Consider the following 24,249-nt stretch of genomic DNA (forward strand, 5'->3'; position numbering starts at 1 on the left):
GCCCCTGCACCCATGTGGGAGACCCGGAAGAAGCTCCCGGCTTCAGAGAGGCCCAGCTCCAGCCGTTCCAACCATTCGGGGAGTGAACCAGAGGATGGGAGATCGATCTGTCTCTTCCTCTCTCTCTCTCTAACTCTCAGAATTAAACTTAGCTGCTTCCAAAGACTTACATGCACACTGTGATATGCAATGAATGCTGTGACGGAAACATGGGCTTTTAATGAAAAGGATCCCATGTGTTCACAGGTCAAGTGTTGGTCATCATTTCTGTGAGGGGGAAAAGAAAACACTGGGACACTTGGACCAAAACCTCTTCCAAAGGAGACAGCAACTTCTTTTATTGTGAAACTTTGAACTGAATTCACAGATTGAGTTTCAAAGGCTCTTATTTCCCACATTTTTAGTAAGAATCCCCACTCGCTGTGTCCATTAATTCTCAAATGATCTGGGAGGAGAGGAATTTGATGAACAACAAAAAAAACCTAAGGAAACTCTTGGTCTTGCTCCCTTCACTAGCGGTGGGCGGTGGACGACTTTCCACCTCCTGCACACACTGTATAATCATCTCCATCCTGCTGGGGCAGAAGTCTTGGCAACCACTGAAGTGTGCCCGACAGACCCACCACACGACAAAGACGAAGACACAGCCTTGCGTGTAACAGTCTGACGACGCTGTCTCGTACGGTTGTGGCTGTTTACTCCACATCAGTATGGCATGGGGTTCAGAGGATTCTAAGCTAACGCCACGAGAACTTTCGCTTTTATGTAGCATCCCCGTGTGTGTGGTTTTTGACATCGCGGGTTTTAAAGATGCTCTAGGAGTGGAAGAGCTGCAGAACTGAACCACTGATCTTCTAAGCACAAGTCACAGCTAAAGTAGTTCAGGCAATGTCACAGGCAACGCTGGAGCCCAAGAGAATAGTGTGCCTCTCACAGTGGGCCCACTGCTAGGGGCCTCGCACGAGAAACCAACGACACACACGTCCGCCCTTCAACCAGCTGACAGCTCTGTGCCACTGTCGCGCTGCTAAGCTCTGGATTTTAAATATGCACAGCCACACCCATACATTGACTTCAGTTTTTCAAGCACTGGGTGTGTGGTCCTCCCAAGTGGCTGGCTTTGGAGAAGCAGAATTAAAGACACTTCACAGCAGGTTTCAACACCAACCCGAATCGTGGGCGTTATGTTTATAGTCATACTGGTAAAACACTCACTGTCGTACATAAATTCACTACATGAACCAGAAATGAGCTAACTTACTTATTTCAACAGGTACATATCACACACATAATTTGTCCATATCTTAACGACTATTCCATAAATACTTGATGTTTCTATCAATATGCTACGGAACAGAATAATATTACATAAAAAGCATGTGGAAATCAGACAGAACAAGCTCTAAAGGGCTCCACTGCAGCTACAAAGTACAGCACAGTCTGAGAAGCCCCTACGCACCCACAGTCATTATCTGTCGAACCAAAGCTGACAGAGTCACCCACTACACATTCACATCTAGGAAGGAATTTATTCCATGGATTTGGAAACACAAAACGTGACGCAGGAAGCAGTACACGTGGCAAACTCCAGCACAGAACTGGCACACTTGTTTACAGTGCAAAGGATTCAACTGCTTGATGCCCTTGACGTTCCGAGTTCAGTCCCCCCGACAAATCCTTATGAGGTAACCCCGTCGTCCGCCCACACACACAGACACACGACACGCATCCACACGCGGTTCTCTACTGGGATCTCCGCTGAAGGGCAGCGCTCGCACACAGACCCACGGCGACAGCTACACAACATCACACAGGTCTTTAGTGCTAACAATACCAGCAGCTTCAGTCACAAGTAACACTTCAGTTGGTTTTCCTGATGGACATTCGAAAACCGACACCGTCACCTGTAAAGGGAAGACGGCCATTCCCCTTAGGAGCCAGTGCTGACGAGTCAGGTAATGTCTCTGTTCGATCGCCCGGCTCCGACAGCAACTTCAATCACACAACTTGAAAAGAAGCCCAGAAATGAAGGCGTCCGCGTGGCTGCGATGCTTCTGGCGCTGCGTGCACACAGCCCGGGGTCCTGGGCGCTTGAGGTGTTCTCACAGCGCTCTGCAGAATTAGGTCTGCTTTGCAGGAGGCGCATCACCTATCTAGGCAATCAGTAATCAAAGAAAACACAGGATAAATGGAACGTGGTTTTCCAGACGGCAGAAGACTGCAGGTTACCATGATTCGGCCAAACTTCTCAGGGGTCACCCAGCTTCAAGCTCTGCAGGTTAAGGCCTCCTTACGGAACGAGCGGTTGAGAATGTTTGCTCCCCACACCCAGAGCCACTCAGGCATATACTGTGCAAAAAGAAACTGAAAATGAAGAGAAAAAGATGACAAGGTTAGAACCCCAGACTGCTGAAACTCAAGGAGCGAGCTCGCAGAGCAGCCGACTAAGCCGGCAAAGGCCGAGCCCAGGGCGCCGGCGAACTGAGCGTCCGTTTCCCCTGAGATGCCCTGGAGAACAGAGACGTGACCCCCCCCCCCTTCTCTGACGAGGCTGAGCAGACCCACGCAGTGATACGATTCCCTCTGCACGTCACGTGAGGAACGCTAGGTTCACTGGTCACCAAGCAGAAAACCATTTCAGCAATAGAAGTCGGGCCGAACTCAGGGCCGCACAGGTAAGTACTGCAGGAGACCGGGGTTTGGGGCGCGTGGAGCAGACCTTGGGGGTGTCTCAGGGTGTCACGGGGCCTCAGGGCACCGGGGAACCGTCCTGCCCAGGTCTCAGCCAGGGGACTTGGGACGACGCCCAGAGCAGTTCCACGTGCCTCCCTGGCAGTGGGTGCCCCAGGCGGGCAGCGAGTGGGGGCGGGGGATGCTGCTCCACACCCTGCAAGCCCAGGACCGCCTCCCAACAGGAGCCACCCACTCCCCGCAGCCACAGTGCTGAGGCAAGGAGGCTGCGCTCTGCCCTGACGGCCGTCGGAACCTGGGTAGTAAGAAGACCAATGGGCAGACTCCCACTAAGCATGGGCCTGATGGGATGACGAAGGCGCTGAACAAGGTTACTCAGGACACATCCCGTTACCAAGTTGCAGTACGTGACGCTCTGACAGTCTAGCCTTGAACAATGGGTGACAACAGAGGTCACCCCACCTTCTTCTCAGTGAATGAGCCCACACAGAACAGGTGCGCCTGCTGACAGTCCTCGGGCTGCGGCTGACCCCAGCAGGCCCCACAGAAGCTCCGGGGAGGCACGCGTCAGCACGCCACCTGGGCCAAGGGAACGTCCTGGACTTTCTGACAGAGCAAGGTTTTGTGGGAAAATGCCTGCCCCCTCCCCCCTGGAGCCTGTGCCCGAGGAGTCGTGTCGCGGTCCCTCAGCAGAACCTGACAGGCTGGCTCACACAGTCAGAGGCACGAGCCGGACCGTCAAAGCCCCCACACGGGGACGTTCTTTATCCACTGTCCAGAGAGTCAGCATCTGAAAACCTGCTGTAAAATGTCCACTCACAACCACTGTCTGTAAGCAAACAGCACCGAGGTGCACCGTGCCAGGCCCCCGAGCAGCTGCACGTGGGACGGAACCGGCTAATAGTTTCGGGCTCCTTCCACTGTGATCTTAGTGCCCCGGGCACGGATCGATGGAGAGATAATGGAAGTCAGAGGGAAGAACTGTGTCCTCTGGGTATTGACAAATAAACCAAAGGGGCTGACTCGTGGATTCCTACAGCTACCAATGGAGACCAGAAAGGAAGGCTACTGGGACGTGCAGCAGATGGCAGGCCCTCAAGTGAGGGGGCAGCGCTGGCTGTGCACTGGGGGAGGGTGGTCTTCAGGGTCTGACCACGTCCAGGGGTCCTGACCAGTTGGTCTAAGCCTTAAAAGGCGGCTGGCTGTTCCTCCTCTGCCACTAAGCCAACTCCTCCTCCTGCAGAGAAACCCTGAGACAGCCACACAGCGAGTCTGCGGAGCCCGAGGGAGAAGCGCACACAACAGCGTGACAGGTAAAGGGCACGCGTTCCCCACCCACGGGCTCCGTGGGACCTGAGGACGAAGGACCAGTGGGATTGCCAGGACAGACACGCGCTGGGATCCTCTCCTGAAGCACAGAGCCCCAGGGAAAGGTGTGGAGGACCGTACCCTGGGTGCCCCGCCCAGCGGCCGTGGGCACCTGCAGGGGCAGGGAGGATTCTGGGTGTGGAGTAACGTACCCCGCCCAGAGGCCCTGGGCACCTGCAGGGGGAGGGCGGATACAGCCGACAGCCCCAGCCCGGCCGCCCCGCCCTGTGCTGGGGCTCCTTCCTCCACCTCTCCCCGGGATGCTGAGAGCCTCCAGGGACTCCAGGAAACCTGGCGCTTTTTCTCCTGAGACGTTCTCCGGGGGTGAGGCCACCCCTCCCTCGGCTGTCTTCCAGCTAATGCACTGGCTTATCTCCCCCGCACCCCTCACCCGAGCGCCCCGGCACACACCTGCCGCCCCCACTGCTCGTCAGTAGTCAGTACTCCCAGAACCTGCAGAGCCAGCACACACAGCTCTCACTGCCGCTCCCGAGCCCCGGCCCCTCGACGGGACGCAGACACTGACTTCTCAGCAAACCAGAGAATTCGTTTTGCGTCTTCCTTGCCTTCAACCCATTCGATTCAATCTATTACCAGATCTTGTCAAAAAACAGACTATCATTTGTATTCAATTCCCAGTGTGGAAAACTAACTGGGATCAACTGCATGAGATAAGACCTTACAGCATGCGTCTCCCTTCCTGCAGGCCAGAGGCTGACAGCAGACTGAAATCTCGGGGTGGCTTCCGGCACTGCAGACAAGACACCCAGGGCGCCCACACTCACCCCAGGGCGCCTGCCCTGTGCAAGCCCCAGGTCCGGTTCTGATTCCAGCTTCCTGTTAATGCGCATGTGGGAGGCAACCAGCGATGGCTCAAGCGGTCCCATCCCTGCTGCCAATGAGCTCGGGCTCCCGGCCCAGCCCGGCCCGGCCCGGCCTCAGCTGCTGCAGGCATTTGGGGAGTGGTAAGGATTTCTCTCTCTCATCGTCTCTCTCTGTCTCTGCCTTTCAAATAAATAAAACCCATCTACTGAAAACAACAAAAAAAGTCACACGAGCAAAAGCTATCAGAGAAATCTGCTATGGCAAGACAGCGATTAATGAATCAAATATTTCCTGTAAAAGTGAAAAAAACAATGAATAGAAGTGGAAACAGAGGGAAAATGTAGTTCTAACAGCTTTCTGCAGATCAGGCAGCTTGCCGGAACTTCTTAGAAGAATACGCTCTTGAGAAAAGTTCATCAGTGTGAACAAAGCCAACTGTGACGAAGCTGCTGGTGTTCCATGCACACCCTCAGAGCCGTCCGAGCCGTCCGAGCCGTCCGAGCCGTGCCTGCGTCCCTAAGGGGCCTGCTTCTCAGGCGGCCCGCCCTCCTCACTCCAGGCTTTGAGGGCCTGCAAACAGCCACTTACATAAAACCACTTCTTATTCAAAAAAAAAAAAAAGCTGTAGGCAAATCTTTTGGTTAGGAATAAAAACTAACTTGATTTACTTAATCTATTTACGCAGCGCTGGTAAATCTACTCATCTTTATGCAAAAAGTCCCCAAAACATTAGCTTGATGACTAAGATAACTCCACGCACTAAAGGACACAATTGTCAGCCAAGCCTCGTCCATCTACCACAGATAAAGAACACACACCTATCATAGCAGTTAGGAGTTTCTCCCCAGTACTTAAGAGCATTCTTTCATACATGTTTTATTTTAAAAATACTTCTTTTTACAACGTCCTTCTAAGAATTTCACTCTACAGGGGCTGGTGCTACAGCACAGCAGGTTAAGCTGCTGAGGCTGGAGTCCTGGCTGCTCCACTTCCAATTCGCTCCCTGCTAAGGCACCCAGGGAAAACAGTGAAGACAGCCCCAGTCTCTGGGCCCCTGCACCCACGTGGGAGACCTGAAGAAGCTCCTGGGTCCTGGCTTCCTCCTGGCCCAGCTCTAGCCACTGCAGCCTCCGGGCCATGAACCAGATGAAAAAGATTTCTGTCTTGGGGCTGGCGCCGTGACTCACTTGGTTAATCCTCCACCTGCGGCGCCGGCATCCCATATGGGCATAGTCCCAGCTGCTCCTCTTCCAGTCCAGCTCTCTGCTGTGGCCTGGGAAGGCAGTGGAGGATGGCCCAAGTGCTTGGGCCCTGCACCCGCATGGGAGACCAGGAGGAAGCACCTGGCTCCTGGCTTCGGATCAGCGCAGCACACCAGCCATAGTGGCCATTTTGGGGGTGAACCAACGGAAGGAAGACCTTTCTCCCTGTATCTCCCTCTGTCTATATCTCTACCTGTCAAATGAAAAATAAAAGAAAAAGATCTCTGTCTCTCCCTCTCTGTAATTCTTTCAAACAAATAAATAAATCTTAAGAAAAAATACTAAAATACCAAATCTTGGTCACATCTGATCAAACTTAAAAAAGACAACCTGGGGCCGGCTTTGAGGTGTAGCAGGTAGAGCCACCGCCTACAACGCCAGAATCCCATATGGGTGCCAGTTCGAGTCCTGGCTGTTATACTTCCAAACCATCTCCCTGCTAATGCGCTTGAGAAAGCAGTGGAAGATGACCCAAATCCTTGGCTCCCATGCATCCCATGGGAGACCTGGAAGAAGATTTGGGCTCTTGGCTTCTGACCGGCCCAGCTCCAGCTGTTGAGGCCATTTGGGGAATGAACCAAGGGATGGAAGATCTCTCTCTCTCTCTCTCTCTCTCCTTCTCTCTGTGTAAATTCTGCCTTTCAAATAAATAAATAAATCTCTAAAAAAAAATTCTTTATTTCTTGAACAAATAGCCCAGCTCCAGCCATTGCAGCCATTTTGGGAGAGAACCAGTGGACGGAAAATTAACCTTTCTATCTCTCCTCTCTTTAACTCTGACTTTCAAATAAATAAATAAATTTGTTTAAAAAAAAATAAACGATCTTTACTCAGAAACTGACTCAAATGCAGTTCCACATGCAGGAGCTCACAGAAAGGAGGAAAGTATGGCTTCCTCTTATTAATTCATCAAAATAAATAAGCGATGCCGTCACCATCCCAGGAACGCACTGACAGTGGCAACCTCTGCGCAGAGACAAGCGTTCACACTGTTTCTGCAGCCACTGGGGAGTGAGCCAGCAGACGGAAGCGCTCGCTCTGTAATTCATTCAAATAAACAAATCAGTGCTTTTAAAATAACACGACAGCTCAATCCTTGTCACGCCTGAACAGACTTAGAAATGTCTGCTTCTTCGACAGATGCGTCCAGGACAGGCTGAGCGACTACCTGACGTGACGGGCACAGGAGCTGGAGCTGCAGCTGCGGCCTCACCGCTCTCGGAGAGACACTCGTCCTTGTTTTACTCTGAAACCCCCCGCTGTCTGCTAATGCCGCAGCTACACGTCTCACGTCAGGTGTCACGTACACGGAACCCGTGAGAATTCTTAGCATGTCAGGTGTAACAACCAGGAGGGACCACGCCCACCTCCCCACCTCAGGCTTCCGCCAGAGTCCGCTGTCACGTCTGAGCACTCAGAGCTGAGAGCACACCGCTACCTGAATAGAGTGGGCCCAGTATCCTGTGGTCCTCGTGGAAATGCCCAGCGTAGAGACGGCGTGATGGGCGTACACTTTCGGCGAAGGCACCAACCAGGGGCACTTGTGCAGGAAGCTGCTGGGTGCAGCCGTGTTGGTGGCTACGTAGAAGGGGATCAGACTCTGCACGAAGATGCCTTTCGAAGTGTACTCGTACTGCAGCGCTCGGCTCAAGTGGTCCAGGTAGGCCTGTCAGGACAGAGCGGGGAAAACACAGACCTGAGCTCAGAGGGAAGAGCACTTGCTTAGAACACCTCCAGCAACACCCGGCCGAGGCCCACATGCACTGCCGACTGAGCCTGGCCACCAATTCTAGTCTCTCTCCTGCGGATGCCTGACCTTCGAAGCAGAGTACGCAGCCAGCTGCGGAGTGGGTTTGCAGCAGGAGCCGGAAGAGATGGTGACGATGGCGCCTCTCTTCCTCTCCACCATTCCAGGCAACACTATCCGGACCATGAGACTAGCGGCGGCAATGTTCACGTTTATGATGTCCCAGAGCTTGTCCTCTGGGACCTGAGTGAAATACTGGGGGTGGGGGTAAGACACACCCACGTTGTTCACCAAGATGCCGATGTCTTTGTCTTTCAGGGCTTCGCGAATGGGTGCGTAGATCTCTCGGCCGCTGCTGAAGTCGGCGACTATCACGTCGGTCTGCACCCCGTAGGTGTCAGCGATGCCTCTGGCGACGGCCTGCAGCCTCTCGTCGCTGCGGCTGATGAGGACGACGTTGAGACCGCGGCTGGCGAGCTCCTCGGCGTAGGCTTTCCCGATGCCGTCCGTCGCCCCTGCAAGGCAAGCAGGGGCGTGAGCACCATCGCGCCACGCCGTCAGGTTTGTGCGATGGGTTCTCGTAGGGAGCGGGCAAGGACAGTGCCTGAGGAGCACTGAGAGTGTTCGGCACAGACACTGGCACAGTCAGGAGTCACCTCCAGCACCAGGCTGGCTACGGGACACAGCGGGAATGTGCTCTCCAGTGTCCACCTGCTCGAATGAGTGCCGAGAGCTGCTTTTCCACAGAACGATAATCAAGTGAGATTCAAAACCGGCGCAGCATCTCGAACACCGCGGCCGTTTCCAAGGACTGCTTTGGAAAGGCAAAGCGGGTAAGGAAATACGGCTGCGGCGGGCCTGGGATCAGAAGCAGGCGGGATGCGGACGAAAAGCACGGGGCAGGCACACCCTGCGACGAGGGGCAGGGAGATGCGCGCACAATCTAAAGTGCACGTCCCCCGGAACCGTCGCAGTGAATCCACTGTCCCCCGGAACGAGGCGTCCGACTGCAAACACGAGTCACGGGAAGGGCTATTTGGACTCTAAATCAGGTTACCGCTGACGACAGCCCAGCGTCCGTACTGCCTGGTCAGGTCTGCTCTGCTCCCCAGGCGGGGGATAAAATGCAGCCGGACCAGGCTGTAGAAGTCGCAGATGATGGTGATGCTCTTTCTGGCCGTGTACCAGGCTCCAACCAAGGCGAGGGCTTCCATGTAGCAACTGCAGGACCTGGCAACTTCCCTGTACAGGAGGTAGAAGCTGTCCACAGCCGCCATGGCAGCCTGCAGGGCAGGGGAGAGACAGAGATGCGTGCTTAGGAGTTAGAATCACAGGACGGTGCATCATCCGGGGGAAGAAAGCGATCAGAGGGCATCCAAGACGCTTCACAGAGGAAGCTGGCAATACCGAGTCACCACATTCCTGCTCAGATCCGCACACTGTGCCACAGTGCGGATCAGAGTGCACACGACACGCCCGGGAAAGCTGCGACCCGGTAACCGGCACACACGCCGCTCCCTCGGCAGCTCACAGGCACATGTCTCCCTCTGCTCCCTGCATCAGCGCTGGCGCAGGGGCTGCTGCCCACGTGCAGACACAGCACGGGAGACCCGGAGTGGACAGAGACACGGCCCTGGCCTCGAGGAGCTAACCACTCCGCTGAGACCAAAGTGAGCTTTCCTCAACTTTAACAAAAATGAAAAATGGATATTTAGAAAGAAAGAGAGTGTGCTACCTCCCAAACCACAGAAACGGTTCTCGTACAAACCCACAGGTCGGGGACTTCTGTCTCGCTAGTGTGATTTGCGCGCCTGTGTCCTTGCTTCGCCTCTCAGGTTCCAGAAGAGTACAAGACAATCTGGTAACAGCCACAGAGGACACACTCACTGAGCACCTCCTCTGCCTCTGCGCACTGTGACGACGCGAAGGTGGAGAGGACGAATTAGACAACTGTGTGGAGGTGAAGACGATTCAGAGCGTCACACGGTCAGACAAACACGTGTCTGCAACTGGACACAGCCCTGCAGAGGCAGGCAAAGGGCAGGCGCCGAAGCCCAGGGCAGGCTTGAGGGAGCTGGGCTTCACCCCAACTCACCGGGAGTCACTGCGCTGATCCCAGGTGAGCGCCCATGAAGGAAGCAAGGGCAGAAAACCTAAAGCACCTGTCAGCTGTTCACACACAGAGGTGAGGCGCACACGTGAGAAAGCTGGCTGTAAAGGAAACATAAAACTTCTGCGAGAGGCCCCTCTTAAATCCCACTAAAAAGGGGAAAAAGACCTAAAACTAGAAACTACTCAACAATAGCAGTAAAGCTGCCACGAGCCCGATAAGAGAGCGCGAGGCCCCCCACCCACTGCGTGTAACTCGAGCGCGGGGCACCAGGCAGCAGGAAATGGACGCAAGAGAATCCCAGCTCCCTGTGAGAGAGGCACCCGGGTAAGGAAAGCACTGCAAACCCGCCGCACCCCAGCAGGAGCGCCGGGCAGTGGGTGCCACGCGCCCTCGGCGGGCGAGGACTCTCTCAAGCCGCAGGTCTCATCCGCGGCCCTGCCACTACCTAGGCGGGTACAGGCGAAGTCAGAACAGTTCTCCTCAAGGGAGAAGGGGTGGGGGTGGAGCCGGTCTACAGTACTGTAATCTGCCGGTCAGGATGCCCACGTCCCGCACTGGAGGGCCTGGGTCCACGTCCCAGCCCCACTTCCGGGAGTGCTGTGCTCACGCTCCCCTGGGGGCAGCGGGGGACTGAGTCCCTGCCACCTCTACCAGAGCTCCCCCCTCTCCCATCACTGTGGTCAGCTGGGGAGGGAGCCGGCAGATGGGAGCTGCCTCCCTCTCCCGGCACTGTGGTCAGCTGGGGAGGGAGCCGGCAGATAGGAACTGCCTGTCCTGCTCTCAAAACCTTCGTCAGGCCACTGTACCTCCCATGGGTAAAATACCACACAGTGGGGTTCTGTTTACGGGGCAGACATCTGGTACAGCAGTTAAGGCAGCACTTGGGAGGCCACCACAGTGGCAGAGGAGTTAGAGATGCCAGCATCCCACAAAGACTGCTTCACTTCCGATCCAGCTCCCCGCTAATGCACCTGGGAAAGCAGTGGAAGATGGCCCATGTGCTCAGGTCCGGGCACCCACGTGGGAGACCCTGATAGAGTCCAGGTTGCTGGCTTCTGCCTGGACCAGCCTTGGCTATTGTGGCCATTTGCCAAGTGAACCAATGGAGAGAAGATCGATCTCTCTCTCTTCGCTTTGGTCACCTTCCCTTTCAAATAAATAAATCTTCAAACAAACACACACACACATAGCACGTGGGATACCTGGATCCCGTACTGGAGCAACTAGGCTCAAGTCCTGGGTGGGCTTGGCTTCCAGCTTCCTGCTGTGCACCGTGGGAGGCTGAGCTGATAATGCAAGTGCCTGGGTCCCAGCCAATCATGTTCCTAGATCCCAACTCTAGCCTGGCCCAGCACCAGCTGCGGTGAGCATCTGGGGCATGAACCAGTGGATGGGAGGTCTCTCTTTCTTTTAAATAAATAAAATAAATTGAGGCCGGTGCCACGGCTCACTAGGCTAATCCTCCGCCTTGCACACCAGGTTCTAGTCCCTGTCGGGGCGCCGGATTCTGTCCCGGTTGCCCCTCTTCCAGGCCAGCTCTCTGCTGTGGCCCGGGAGTGCAGTGGAGGATGGCCCAAGTGCTTGGGCCCTGCGCTCCATGGGAGACCAGGAGAAGTACCTGGCTCCTGCCATCGGATCAGAGCGATGCACCGGCCACAGCGCGCGGGCCGCGGCGGCCACTGGAGGGTGAACCAACAGCAAAAGGAAGACCTTTCTCTCTGTCTCTCTCTCCCACTTTTTAAAAGATCACATGCCTTTTGTGATCCATGCCACAAGGAAAATAAATGCAAAAAATAGTAATTTATATACAATACAAACTCTCAAACAGAATGTACTGACATAACAAAACTGTGATCAAAAACAAAGTCCAGACCCCGGAACAGCAAGCCCACAGCAGAGCCTGAAAGCACCGCTCTTCCCGAAAGAACACCGCCCGGAGATGCACGGGCTGCAGGGCAGGCAGCGCCTGTGGGAAAGCCAGCCGCACAGGGTGCCAAGAGGGCAGGTGCGCCTCATCGTGGGGTCGGGTGTGTCTCTCACGTGGGGTCGGGTGTGTCTCTCACATGGGGTCAGGTGTGTCTCTCACGTGGGGTCAGGTGTGTCTCTCACGTGGGGTCAGGTGTGTCTCTCACGTGGGGTCGGGTGTGTCTCTCACATGGGGTCAGGTGTGTCTCTCACGTGGGGTCAGGTGTGTCTCTCACGTGGGGTCAGGTGTGTCTCTCACGTGGGGTCGGGTGTGTCTCTCACATGGGGTCAGGTGTGTCTCTCACGTGGGGTCAGGTGTGTCTCTCACATGGGGTCGGGTGTGTCTCTCACGTGGGGTCAGGTGTGTCTCTCACGTGGGGCTGGGTGTGCCTCACACGTGGGGTCAGGTGTGTCTCTCACATGGGGCTGGGTGTGCCTCACATGTGGGGTCAGGTGTGTCTCTCACGTGGGGCTGGGTGTGCCTCACACATGGGGTCGGGTGTGCCTCACATGTGGGGTCAGGTGTGTCTCTCACGTGGGGCTGGGTGTGCCTCACACATGGGGTCGGGTGTGCCTCACATGTGGGGTCAGGTGTGTCTCTCACGTGGGGCTGGGTGTGCCTCACACATGGGGTCGGGTGTGCCTCACATGTGGGGTCAGGTGTGTCTCTCACGTGGGGCTCGGGCATGCTTCACACGTGGGGTTGGGTGTGTCTCTCACGTGGGGTCGGGTGTGTCACGTGGGGCTGGGCGTGCCTCACACGTGGGGTGGGGTGTGTCTCTCATGTGGGGCTGGGTGTGTCTCTCACGTGGGGCTGGGTGTGCCTCACACGTGGGGTCAGGTGTGTCTCTCACGTGGGGTCAGGTGTGTTTCTCACGTGGGGTCAGTGTGGCTCATATGTGGGGTCAGGTGTGTCTCTCACGTGGGGCCGTGTGTGTCTGACACATGGGGTCAGGTGCGCCTCATTGTGGGGCCGGGTGTGTCTCTCACGTGGGGCCAGGTGCACCTCACGGCGCGGCCGACCGCACAGGGAGCTTCCCTCTCCTGAAGCTCGGCTGTTCTTCTCTCCGGGAATCCCCACTCGGGTGAAGCGATCTCTAGCACGGGGTTCCCCTGCCCCTCCAGTCACAACCTACCCTCGTTTTCTCTTCCCTCCTCCGCCAGGTCTGGGATGCAGCAAAACACAGCCCCGTCCTCTTACGGCCGATCTGTGAACAAAAACCAACAAGGAAAAGCTCAACTCCTTTCCTTTGCTGGAAAAACCGTATAAAAAACTAAGCTCAAAGCTTTCAAAAATTGTGAAAACATAAAAATCCATGCCATGAGTTGCTGTCTAGACAGCAAAGCATTTACTCAATGCGAAACACCCTCACCCAGGGTAAGCCAGGCGGGGGCTGCCTGGGAGGCCTCCGGTCCTTCCGCAGGGCTCGCCTGGAGCACACGCCCCCTCCTGCAAGGCTGTCCCTAAGGAGCATTTCATCCCATGGGACCACACGCTAGGCTAATCAGCCTGGACAAGGACAGGCTCCTTAGCGCGTCCAGGGAAGGGGCAGACACAGAGCTGCCCGCCCGCCCTGCACCACACCTTCCTCAGCTCCAGCTGCCCTGGGCACCCAGACGTCCACACTCCTGCCAACTCCCTGCAGACACTCGGGCTGGCCCACCTGAGCCAGACACTCACCGGGCCAAGCCCCGGCAGGGGCGGAGGGAGGGAAGGCAGCCTATGGGAGCTGCGATGGCTTCTTTAAAGCTGTGAGTGAGTCAGGGCTTTCAGGAGCGGGCAGTGAGGGAGCCCTCTGTCCAGCTACAGACAGGCAGTGGCGAGGCCCCCGTCGGCCCGGCTTCTCAGCCTCTCCATCAGAAGAGGCCCTGCACCGTCTCGACGGGCACAGCACTGAGAAGCATTAACGCTACGGTCAAACCGTCAACAGCCACCTAACGGACAGACGGTACCACTGCTTTTAAATGGCAGAGAACCAGGGCAGGGCTCTCCAGTCAAGGCCTGGTCCTCCGCACAGGCAGACAGGACACAACCTTACACTGCACAGTGCAGCTCGAGCCGCAGGGTACTGCCGAATCCCGAGCAACGGAGCCGCGAAGCCCCGACGTACGTGGGCACTGGGCTCCGTGCGCCCCTGTGAAGGCAAGCTACACAGAACACAAAAACCCTGAACTAAGCGTCCCAGGCCGAGGACACCACGGGACTCCCCACTGTGCTGCACACAGGATTCACAGGCAGACAGACAGGTGCTTCTGACCACGCAGGGGTGTCTCCCGGGAGGATTTCGAGTCAGGGCCCAAGGCCCAGCACGTGCAGAGAGAACGGTTCCGTGTGTGTACAGCCGAGGGTGTGCACTGAAGGCGAGAGGGCTGGGAGAGGCCAGGCTGTGGGACCCCTCGTGCCCAGCAGTTTCTGCACTGAGGCCTACTCGCTGCACAGGGGCTGGGCTGGCCTCAGAAGCTAACCAGCCGCGGCGCAGGGCTCTGCGGCCTTGCCGCCTGCCCCACCCCCGACACACCAGACATGTCACACGTCTGCTCAGACCTCACTGGGCCAAGGTGCGTAACAGGAACTACCACCCTGTTCCATCCATCCTCCCAACTCTTCTGCCCACCCTTACCCACAGTGTGGAAAACGTCTTCTCATCAAAGCCCTCAGTGTCAAACACTCATGACTTCGCTGGGAGGGGGGGTCTCCAGTTGTTTACTACACCCGGAAGTGTGCAAGCCCATGACACCGGCCACTTCTCACTGCTTTAGAACACCTGAGGGTGCCGGCTGCGGCTGTACCCGCTACACCTCAGCGCTGGCATCCCACAGGGGCGCCGGTTCAAATCCCAGCTGCTCCACTTCCGATCCAGCTCTCTGCTATGGCCTGGGAGAGCAGCAGAGGATGGCCCAGGTCCTTGGGCCCCTGCACTCACGTGGGAGACCCGGAAGAAGCTCCTGGCTTTGGATCGGCACAGCTCCGGCCACTGCGGCCATCTGGGGAGTGAACCAGTGGATGGAAGACCTCTCTCTCTCTCTCTCTCTGCCTCTCTGTAACTTCACCTTTCAAATAAATAAATAAATCTTAAAAAAAGAAAAAAGGACACTTGAGAGCAGCTACTTGGGAAGGCGGGAGGTTTTAGCTCACAGTTTTGAAGACTCAAAGTCTAGACTGGGCAGCCCTATGGTGTAGGCATCTGAAGAGGGTGAGAGGCGGGACTGCAGGGTGAGCCAGGAAGCAGGCCAGCCCGGAAGCGTGCGCAGCCAACGTGACCGGTGCTTCCCAGGGCAAGCCCTGACGACCTGGAAAGCCACCACCAGGCCCACCGCGCAGACACCAACCTTGGATCAGGTCTCCACCCTTCATCCATCAACCATTAATGTTAATCCAGGAAGGCGTCTCTGGGGTTTAAGCACCTGCAGGAGTTTGGGGAGCCAAACTGCTCGATCCGTTAGACCTACCAAGGCGCACAGAGGCCCGGAACCACACTGAACTTGCTTTGGCTGTTGGACTTGACTAAAGGCATTGGTGACTGCTACGGTCTCAGTGTCTCATCCTCCAAATTCACGTGCTGAATCCTGAGCCTGCCAGGTGATGGTGTTAGAAAAAAGAGTTGCAGACTGGAGCCACCTCACAGGGGCACAAAAATGTAAGGCAAAGAGGCGTAGAACAGAAAGGAGGCAGTGTATGAATCTACACCAGACCAAATTTATTCAGAGAAAATAAAGCCGCAGAGGTGGGTAACCAACTGCCGAGGCTGGGCCTTTTTGTATTTTAGGAGGGCTGGGGCTGGGGCTGGGGAGGGGGTGGGGTAGGGGCAGGAGGCGGAGGGGAATTCCTGGAACTGGTCTTGCAGGTGGCCGAGGGGGTGAGGTATGAAGGCAACAGGGTGTGAGGCCCAGCTGAGGTCAGGGGCCAGGAATGCCTTCCAGTGTTGACCTCTCTTTTGGGAAGTGAGCCAAGGCTCCATCAGACGGTACTGGGAGGGGCTTCGGGAGGAGCTGAGTGCGAGCTCCAACGAGAAGGTGCCATCAGGCCATCCATGAGGAGGGGCGCTTCCCAGACACGGAACCTGGCACCTGCCGGCACCCTGGCCACAGCTGCAGAACTGTGAGCTCCACCCACTGAGGTGTTCTGTTCCAGCGGCCCAAGTGGGCTAACTGGTCTCCAACATAAAGGTTATTTGAAAAGTAACACTAAATCACAGGGAAGTACCGCTGCCTACAATCTACTTGTAAAGTTATTAGAAAATGTTGTCTTTTTAAACAGTAGAACGGTGTTTGCCAGAGGCTGCGACGGGGGAAACCTGAAGACGCCGGCTAAAGGGTGCACAATTATGTGTACGAGACAAGTTGGTTCTCAGGGCCCATGCGCAGGAGCGACCAGTCACCCACGCTGTGCTGCGTATGTGACCACTGTATCGCAGTCGTGAACAGCATTTCACAGCGTGAAGCTCCCTGAGAGGGAAGCAATGTGCGGTGACGGACGGGTTAATGAACTTGACTGCGGCCTTCATTTCAGAACGTACAGGTACCAGCCTACTTCACAAGGCTGTGGAGAATGGAATTAAAAATATGAGTTTATGTTGGCACAAAACCAAATCTGGAGTCCATGCACGGCTTTTTCAGAATACACATTTTCCACATGTAACAAAAAACTTCTGCACCAAAATAAACTCACACTTTTACTCAAATTTTTTCTATAAACTTTTTCAAGTACCTGCGCTAATCAACTCATCATGTTGTATGCCTTAAGTATATACAATTTTAGTTGTCAATTACACCTCAGCAAAGTAGAAAAACTACACTTGGAAAAAAGCTTTAAAGTTGTCTTCTTACCTCTACAGAAAACTAAACAGGGGCCGGCGCTGTGGCATAGTGAGGTAAGCCTCCACCTGCGGCACCAGCATCCCATATGGGAGCTGAGCCAGTTCGAGTCCCGGCTGCTCCACTTCTGAGCCAGCTCCTTGCTGATGGTCTGGGTAAACAGTGGAAGATGGCCCAAGTCCTTAGGCCCCTGCACCCTATGTGGGAAACCCTGGCTCGGATAGGCCCAGCTCCAGCCATTTTGGACATCTGAGGAATGAACTAGCAGATGGGAGGCCTCTCTTGTCTCTCCCTCTCTCTATAACTCTGCCTCTCTAAAAAAAAAACCACACACACACAAAACATTGGCTGGCGCTGCGGCTCACTAGGCTAATCCTCCACCTGCAGCGCCAGCACACCGGGTTCTAGTCTCAGTTGGGGCGCTGGATTCTCTCCAGGTTGCTCCTCTTCCAGTCCAGCTCTCTGCTGTGGCCAGGGAGTGCAGTGGAGGATGGCCCAGGTGCTTGGGCCCTGCACCCACATGGGAGACCAGGAGGAAGCACCTGGCTCCTGGCTTCAGATCGGCGTAGCGCCATCTGTAGCAGCCATTTGGGGGGTGAACCAACGGTAAAGGAAGACCTTTCTCTCTGTCTCTCTCTCTAACTCTGTCAAAAAACAAAAACAAAACACAAAACAAACAAAAAAAAACCCACTAAAACATCAGTGAACAAAACAGAATCAGAACTCTTTCCAGGGCCAGCACTGTGGCTTAGAAGGTTAAGCCTCTGCCCGCAGTGCCGGCATCCCATATGGGCACTGATTCAAGTCCTGGCTGCTCCACTTCCAATCCAGCTCTGCTATGGCCTGGGAAAGCAGTGGAAGATGCCCAAGTCCTTGGGCCCGGAACCCACACAGCAGACCCAGAAGCAGCTGCTACCTCCAAGCTTCGATCCGGCCCAGCCATTTGTGGCCATCTGGGATGAGAATGAGTGGATGGAATCTGTCTCTCTCTGTCTCTCCCCTCTTCTCTCTGCATCTCTGCCTCTCAAATAAATAAATAAATCTTTAAAAAGAAGGAAGGGGCAGGGGCAGGGAAGAGAACTGTCCCAAACCAGGGAAGGAGAAGCAATCCCCTTCCGTCAGGCATTTTCTGCTTCTACAGGGCAACGTTCATCGTAAACTTCAGGGAATGCAACAGCCGAAAGCGTGCGGTGGGAAATCAGGGTCACCTTTTCCCAGCACCACCGCTGCAGCCTGCAACATTATCCCAACCCACGGTTCAGCTGACTCAATCCAGCAGCATAAATGGCAAAAAAATCAAATCTACAAGCACTCAGGAGTCAGGAGGAAAAGTGCTAGCTGAAACAGAGGCCACCAAGCTCCCCAGAACGAGGGGTGGGGCAGCTGGTGAGAAAACACCAGACAGACTGGCCAAGATGCTTTCAAACAAAATACAGCAAGTACAGCGCCAGGGCGGGCAAAGAACCACCAAACGACCAGCTCACTTTAGACTCCCCACCTGCAGAGCTGTAAGGTAACACATTTCTGTATGTTAAGCCCCTATTTGCTGTAATTTTTACAGCAGGCACGGAAATACTGAGGACGGATGGATGGAAGGACAATCTATTTATCAGTTTCACTTTTAGGACAATCCTACAGCAACCCTCAAGCTGCCCCTCACCAGGGGTGGGGAAATGTGGGGCCCGTGCAAAGCTGAGGCCGGGGCTACGGTGCAGCGGGTTAAGCCACCATCTGCAAGGCCGGCGTGCCATCTGAATGCCAGTTGGAGTCGCGGATGCTCCACTTCCCATCCACTTTCCTGCTAATGCACCAGGGAAAGCAGTGGAAGACGGACTAAGTGTTTGGCCCCTGCCATCCATGTGGGAGACCTAGATGGAGCTCCTGGCTCCTGGCTTCAGCCTGGCCCAGCCCCAGCCGTGCAGGCCATCTGGGGGATGAACAGTGGATGGAAGATCTGTCTGTCTGCCCCTCCCTCTTTCTCTGTAATTCTGCCTTTTCAAATAAATACATCTTTAAAGAAAAAAAAAAAAAAAAAAGCCCACAAAACCATTTGGTCTGGCCCAGCCAAAGTAATCCTAGGCAGGACAAGAAATTCAATAAATAAACGCCAGGCCTCTTTTTTCATTTTTTTTTTTTAGCAGACGTTTTTAAGTTGATGACTTCCCGTGACCCAGAACCACGTTATAAATATCCAAGTGGCCCCTGACCCAGCGAGAGCATCCAGGAACCACAGTCCCCTCAGAGACCATCGATCTTCAACTGAAAATGCGCTCCATCTGAGGTCCTGACCACCGTCAACGGCTGGTGCTCTCCGAATCCCTCCTGCACTCAACTCCTCTCTGTCCTCCCAACACCAGCCACAGCCCCAGTCAGCTCCTGACTCCCACTGGGAAGAGCCACAGCAGCAGGCCCCGACGGGCCACACTGCCGGCCCTGGGTTCCCCCATCTCGTCCGTGTGCACCATCGCCACGCTGACCTGAGTTCTGGTCAAATGCTTAACTTGCCTGTCTTGGTTCTCCCGTGACAGCACACGTCTCCTGAGGGCAAGAGACAGACCTAATGTTCCTGTGATTCTGAAAAACGTGAAGAGTATATGCAAGAGTATGTAAAACCTGTCACGTAAGTTCAGAGAACACAGCCCGCATCTGCTCACCGCCACCTGTCTACTGCTCACCGCCTGTCTACTGCTCACCACCTGTCCACTGATCACCGCCACCTGTCTACTGCTCACCACCTGTCCACTGCTCACCACCTGTCCACTGATCACCGCCACCTGTCTACTGCTCACCACCTGTCCACTGCTCACCACCACCTGTCTACTGCTCACCACCTGTCTACTGCTCACCACCTGTCCACTGCTCACCACCACCTGTCTACTGCTCACCACCTGTCTACTGCTCACCGCCTGTCTACTGCTCACCACCTGTCTACTCCCCACCACCTGTCCACTGCTACCACCTGTCTACTGCTCACCACCTGTCTACTCCCCACCACCTGTCTACTGCTCACCACCTGTCCACTGCTCACCACCTGTCTACTGCTACCACCTGTCCACTGCTCACCACCTGTCTACTGCTACCACCTGTCCACTGCTCACCACCACCTGTCTACTGCTACCACCTGTCTACTGCTCACCACCTGTCTACTGCTCACCACCTGTCCACTGCTACCACCTGTCCACTGCTCACCACCTGTCTACTGCTCACCACCTGTCCACTGCTCACCGCCACCTGTCTACTGCTACCACCTGTCCACTGCTCACCACCTGTCTACTGCTCACCACCTGTCTACTCCCCACCACCTGTCTACTGCTCACCACCTGTCTACTGCTCACCGCCACCTGTCTACTGCTCACCACCATGTGTCTACTGCTCACCGCCACCTGTCTACTTCCTGGACGCCCAGTGGCCTTCCTCCCCATCATACGTCCGCCTGCACCCTGCAGAGAACCTCTCTCCAAGATTCTGAGGCCGTATTCCCCGGCCTCTTCTATATGGCTGTACACAGCAAGCATGTATTTGTGACAAAGCACATTCGCTGCTGCCCGGTTTAGAACTTTCTACGAAGGACCCACAGCACGGACTCCACCGCTGCGGCTTCTGCCGTCCAGCAGCTCCCGACACAAATGCACCGTGACTCACTGCCCATCCTGTTGTGGCCGGCGGGGGCACTGCTCTGGGTCCCGAGTCTTCCAGCAGCGCGGTGACGCAGCCTTGTCACTGTCTCCTGCGCACCTGTACAGAGTGCTCCAGGGCCCAGCCCCTGGGCTGCAGGCCTGCAACCACAGCGGCAGAGGCAGTGCCGCGCCCAGCCGCGGCAGGTGCGGACTCGTTGCCCCACACCACGGGCGGGCAGCAGTCAGCAGCTCTCAACCGAGGCGGCAGCGTCATGGTTCAGTTGATATCTCCTCGGCCACCACGGCTGAATTCCTGTGACGCTTACACACTGCTTGTGTTTGCCAATCTAAGAACTGTTGACTTTACCACGGATCCTGTTCTGATATGGTGCCTTCTCTCAGAATCTCAAGAATTCTTTTTTTTTTTTTTTAATTATTTGGGAGCCAGCACTGTGGCAGAGCAGTTAAAGCTGCCGCCTGCAGTGTCAGCATCCCATATGGGTGCCGGTTCCAGTCCCGGCTGCTCCTCTTCCAATCCAGCTCTCTGCTATGGCCTGGGAAAGCAGTAGAAGATGCCCAAGTCCTTGGGCCCCTGCACCTGCATGGGGGACCTAGAAGAAGCTTCTGGCTCCTGGCTCCTGGCTTCAGTCAGCACAGCTCCGGCCGTTGTGGCCATTTGGGGAGTGAACAGTGGATGGAAGACCTCTCTCCCTCCCTCCCTCTCCCTCTCCCTCTCCCTCTCCCTCTCTCTCTCTGTCTCTGTCTCTCCTCTGTGTAACTCTGACTTTCAAATAAATAAGTTAAAAAATACTTGGAGCCCCCACTGCGGCACAGCAGGTTAGGCTGCTACCTGTGACATCGGGCATCCCATTTCAAAGTGCTGGTTCGAACCTCGGCTGCTCAGCTTCCAACGCAGCTCCCTCTGCTGCACCGGAAAAGCAGCAGAAGATGGCTCAAGTGCTTGGGTGCCTGCTCCCACGTGGGAGACCCAGGCTGATTTACTTATCTGAAAGGCAGTTACAGAGAGAAGAGGGAGAGAGATCTTCCATCTGTTGGTTCACTTCCCAAATGAATGCAATGGCCAGAGCTGGGCAGATTCGAAGCCAGGAGCCAGGAGCTTCCTCTGAGTCTCCCATGCGGGTACAGGGCCCAAACATTTGGGCCATCTTCTGCTGCTTTCCCAGGCCATAGCCGAAAGCTGGATCAGAAGTAGAGCAGGGCCAGCCGCAGTGGCGCAGTGGGTTAACACCCTAGCCTGAAGCGCCGGCATCCCATATAGGCGCCAGTTCGAGACCCAGCTGCTCTACTTCCAATCTGGCTCTCTGCTGTGGCCTGGGAAAGCAGTGCAGATGGCCCAAGTCCTTGGGCCCCTGCACCCACATAGGAGATTCGAAAGAAGCTCCTGGCTCCTGCCTTCAGATCGGTGCAACTCCAGCCATTGCGGCCAACTGGGGAGTGAACCGTGGGATGGAAGACCTCTCTCTCTCTCTCTCTCTGTGTAACTCTTTCAAATAAATAAATAAATCTTTAAAAAAAAAAAAAAAAAGTAGAGCAGCCAGGACTCGAACCGGTGCCCAGATGGAATGCTGGCACTGTTGGCAAAGGCTTAACCTACTACACCCCTGCACCAGCCCCCACTAAATAAATCTTAAAAACAAAAGAGAGTACACAGAGCGAGCGAGCTCCCGTCTGCTGGTTCCCTTGCCTGGCCTGGGCCACACAGAAGCCAGGAGGAGGAACTCCGTGCAGGTCTCTCATGCGAGTGGCAGGGTCCCCAGGAGCGTGCCCTCACGCTGCCTCCCAGGACGCGGATCAGCAGAAAGCCAGAGACAAGACACCTCAGACCGGGAACCGGCGTCCTGACGAGCATCCTAACTGCGGAGCGCCTGCCCCAGGAATTCTTTACGTACATGCACTACGGACACATTCTCTCTGTGTTTCACATCTCTCTACGGCACATCCGAGGGACTACATGGCTTGATTTCCAAACTTCCCAGTGTCCCTCCTTGCTGGTCTGTGCCCGTTACACTTTGTTCCAGAAATCCCACCTCAGCTCCAGGACAGGAATGGTGCTGCCCCACACCAGTTTCCAGAGGCTTCGCGGCGTTTTCCAGATCTAAGTGCTCCATCCCCCAGGAGATGCGTGATGGTGTGAGGCTGGGATCGACACAGCGCTAATACTCCTCGGCAGAACCTGGCCGTGCTCTGGACACCCTCCAGCTAATCAACAGGACCAGATACTGCTCTGTGCTCAAAGCCCGACTTCACTGTTGAGCCACGCACACTTCGTGTCCGCACTTGGACAGTCACCGCTGGTGTTACCACGACTTTGGGTTCCCCTGCCTTCCACTGCCAGACTTCAGCGCACGACCCACCACGGGACTGGGTGGGAAAGGCAGCCGCAGGGGCCTTGGAAATCTGGGTTCTCACCCAAGACCCAATACTGTTTCTTTCCCCGGCTCTTAGACTCAGCAGGAAACGAGCCAGCAAGAGTAGCCCGCTCCTAGGTGTACGCCCAAGATAACTGAAACTTCCCCTCGCGTTAAAACCCGGACACGCGTGTTCACTGCAGCCTTCTGCACATGGAAGGAGGCCGCACCCCGCCCATCCTGTGAATGAAGGCATACACAGAACGCGGTTCTGCTCCGTCCCACGGAACTCCACTCGGCCACGAAAGGAATGAAGGGCGCCACACGCCACTACACGCATGGCCCTCGCAACATGCTGCTACAGGACAGGCCGGACACGGAAGGGCACCTGTTACGGGACATGAAACACGCGCCACGTCCAGGACAGCTACATCCTCGGAGAGAAAGCGGGTCTGGGAGCCGGGGTGCAGTGGTAGGTGGGTGCCTAGGGTGACGCCGCGGCCTGCATCCCACACCGCGCACCTGCGTTTCCCAGCCACCTCCCACTCCCGACCCGGGCAGGCAGCGGGAGACGGCTCAAGAAACTGGGTTCCAGCAGCCCGTGTGGGGGACCTGGGTCCTGCCCCGGCCCTGGCCAGAGCGAGCCGGCCCAGGGGAGCCCTGTGTGTCCCGAATGAGCCGACCGCGGGCTCCAGGGGTGACAGGAAGGACCCGCTGCTAGCTACTAGGGAATCAGCGGCATGACGACAGCACTAAAACCCGCCCTGTCCCAGTCTTGGAAAACCACCGACGGGGTGCATTTTATGTGAATCTTATTCCAAGAAAAGCCGAAAGTCCACAGCACTTCGTGGAACCGTGTGCGCTCCGGGGCCGAGGCGGGCTCCCCACCTGCGCGGCGAGTCCGGGGTGCAGGCGCCGGCTCCCCCGCTCCCCGGAGCCCGCGGTCCCCGCCACCCCCGGCTCCCGGGGCCGAAGCGACAGGCCCAGGCCCCCGGCCGCGGCCGCCCCACAGGCGCGTCCCCGAGGCGAGGCCGCCCTCCCGGCCCAGCCCCGACCCGCGCGCCCCCGCAGGGCCAACGGCCGCTCCCCGGGGCCGGCATGGGCGTGCCCGGCCCGCGCCGCCCGTGACCCTGCATCTCAGCCATCCCGGCCACCACGGCCCGCTCACACCGCCCGTGCAGACCCGAGCATAAAGCAGCTCCGCCCGTGCGGGGCACCCTGGAAGCAGGGGGCTGAGGGAGCCGAGGGACCCCGGGCGCCCCGGGAGCGGTCGGGCCCGGCGGCCGGCGGCGGCTACGAGGCCGAGGCGCGCGGCGAGGGGGCGCGGTACCTGCAGGGCGGCGCAGTCTCCGGGCCGCGTCCCGCCAGTCCCGCGCGGCCGCCGCCCCCGAGTCGGACGCAGCGGCTACGGACGGGCCGCGCCCCCACGTGACTGGCGCGCGCGCGCAGGGGAGGGCGGAGCCGTCCCGGGCCCCGC

At 56.4% G+C, this 24,249-nt stretch overlaps 1 protein-coding gene across 3 annotated transcripts; it reads right to left on the reverse strand.

The window, feature by feature from the left end:
* Positions 1-1,155: 1,155 nt before the first annotated feature.
* On the reverse strand, positions 1,156-24,241 carry HSDL1 (hydroxysteroid dehydrogenase like 1). 3 transcript variants are annotated; one of them, XM_070062812.2, is made up of 6 exons: positions 24,103-24,241; positions 13,108-13,179; positions 8,951-9,176; positions 7,963-8,408; positions 7,585-7,812; positions 1,156-2,364 (listed from the first exon to the last, which is right to left on the reverse strand). In XM_070062812.2, exons 3-6 carry the CDS (start codon positions 9,168-9,170, stop codon positions 2,266-2,268), a joined length of 993 nt encoding a protein of 330 aa, XP_069918913.2. In that variant the 5' UTR covers positions 9,171-9,176; positions 13,108-13,179; positions 24,103-24,241; the 3' UTR covers positions 1,156-2,265. The 3 variants fall into 3 exon arrangements, with proteins under 3 accessions (XP_069918913.2, XP_089175163.1, XP_089175164.1); XM_089319037.1 differs by lacking the exon at positions 24,103-24,241 and adding an exon at positions 20,429-20,494; XM_089319038.1 differs by lacking the exon at positions 13,108-13,179 and having other exon boundaries at positions 24,103-24,194.
* Between the last annotated feature and the right edge of the window lie 8 nt (positions 24,242-24,249).

Source organism: Oryctolagus cuniculus, chromosome 18 (assembly GCF_051225735.1).
Source record: "Oryctolagus cuniculus isolate XC-2025 breed Fujian yellow rabbit chromosome 18, ASM5122573v1, whole genome shotgun sequence".
Lineage (NCBI taxonomy): Eukaryota > Metazoa > Chordata > Mammalia > Lagomorpha > Leporidae > Oryctolagus > Oryctolagus cuniculus.

Coding starts and splice junctions, on each gene's coding strand:
- HSDL1 (XM_070062812.2), bottom strand. CDS start 9,170: ATGGCGGCTGTGGACAGCTTCTACCTCCTGTACAGGGAAGTTGCCAGG. Junction 8,409..8,950: donor ACGCTGGGCTGTCGTCAGCG/GTAACCTGATTT, acceptor CTTGCCTTGCAG/GGGCGACGGACGGCATCGGG. Junction 2,365..7,584: donor ACTGGGCCCACTCTATTCAG/GTAGCGGTGTGC, acceptor CTTCATTTTCAG/TTTCTTTTTGCACAGTATAT.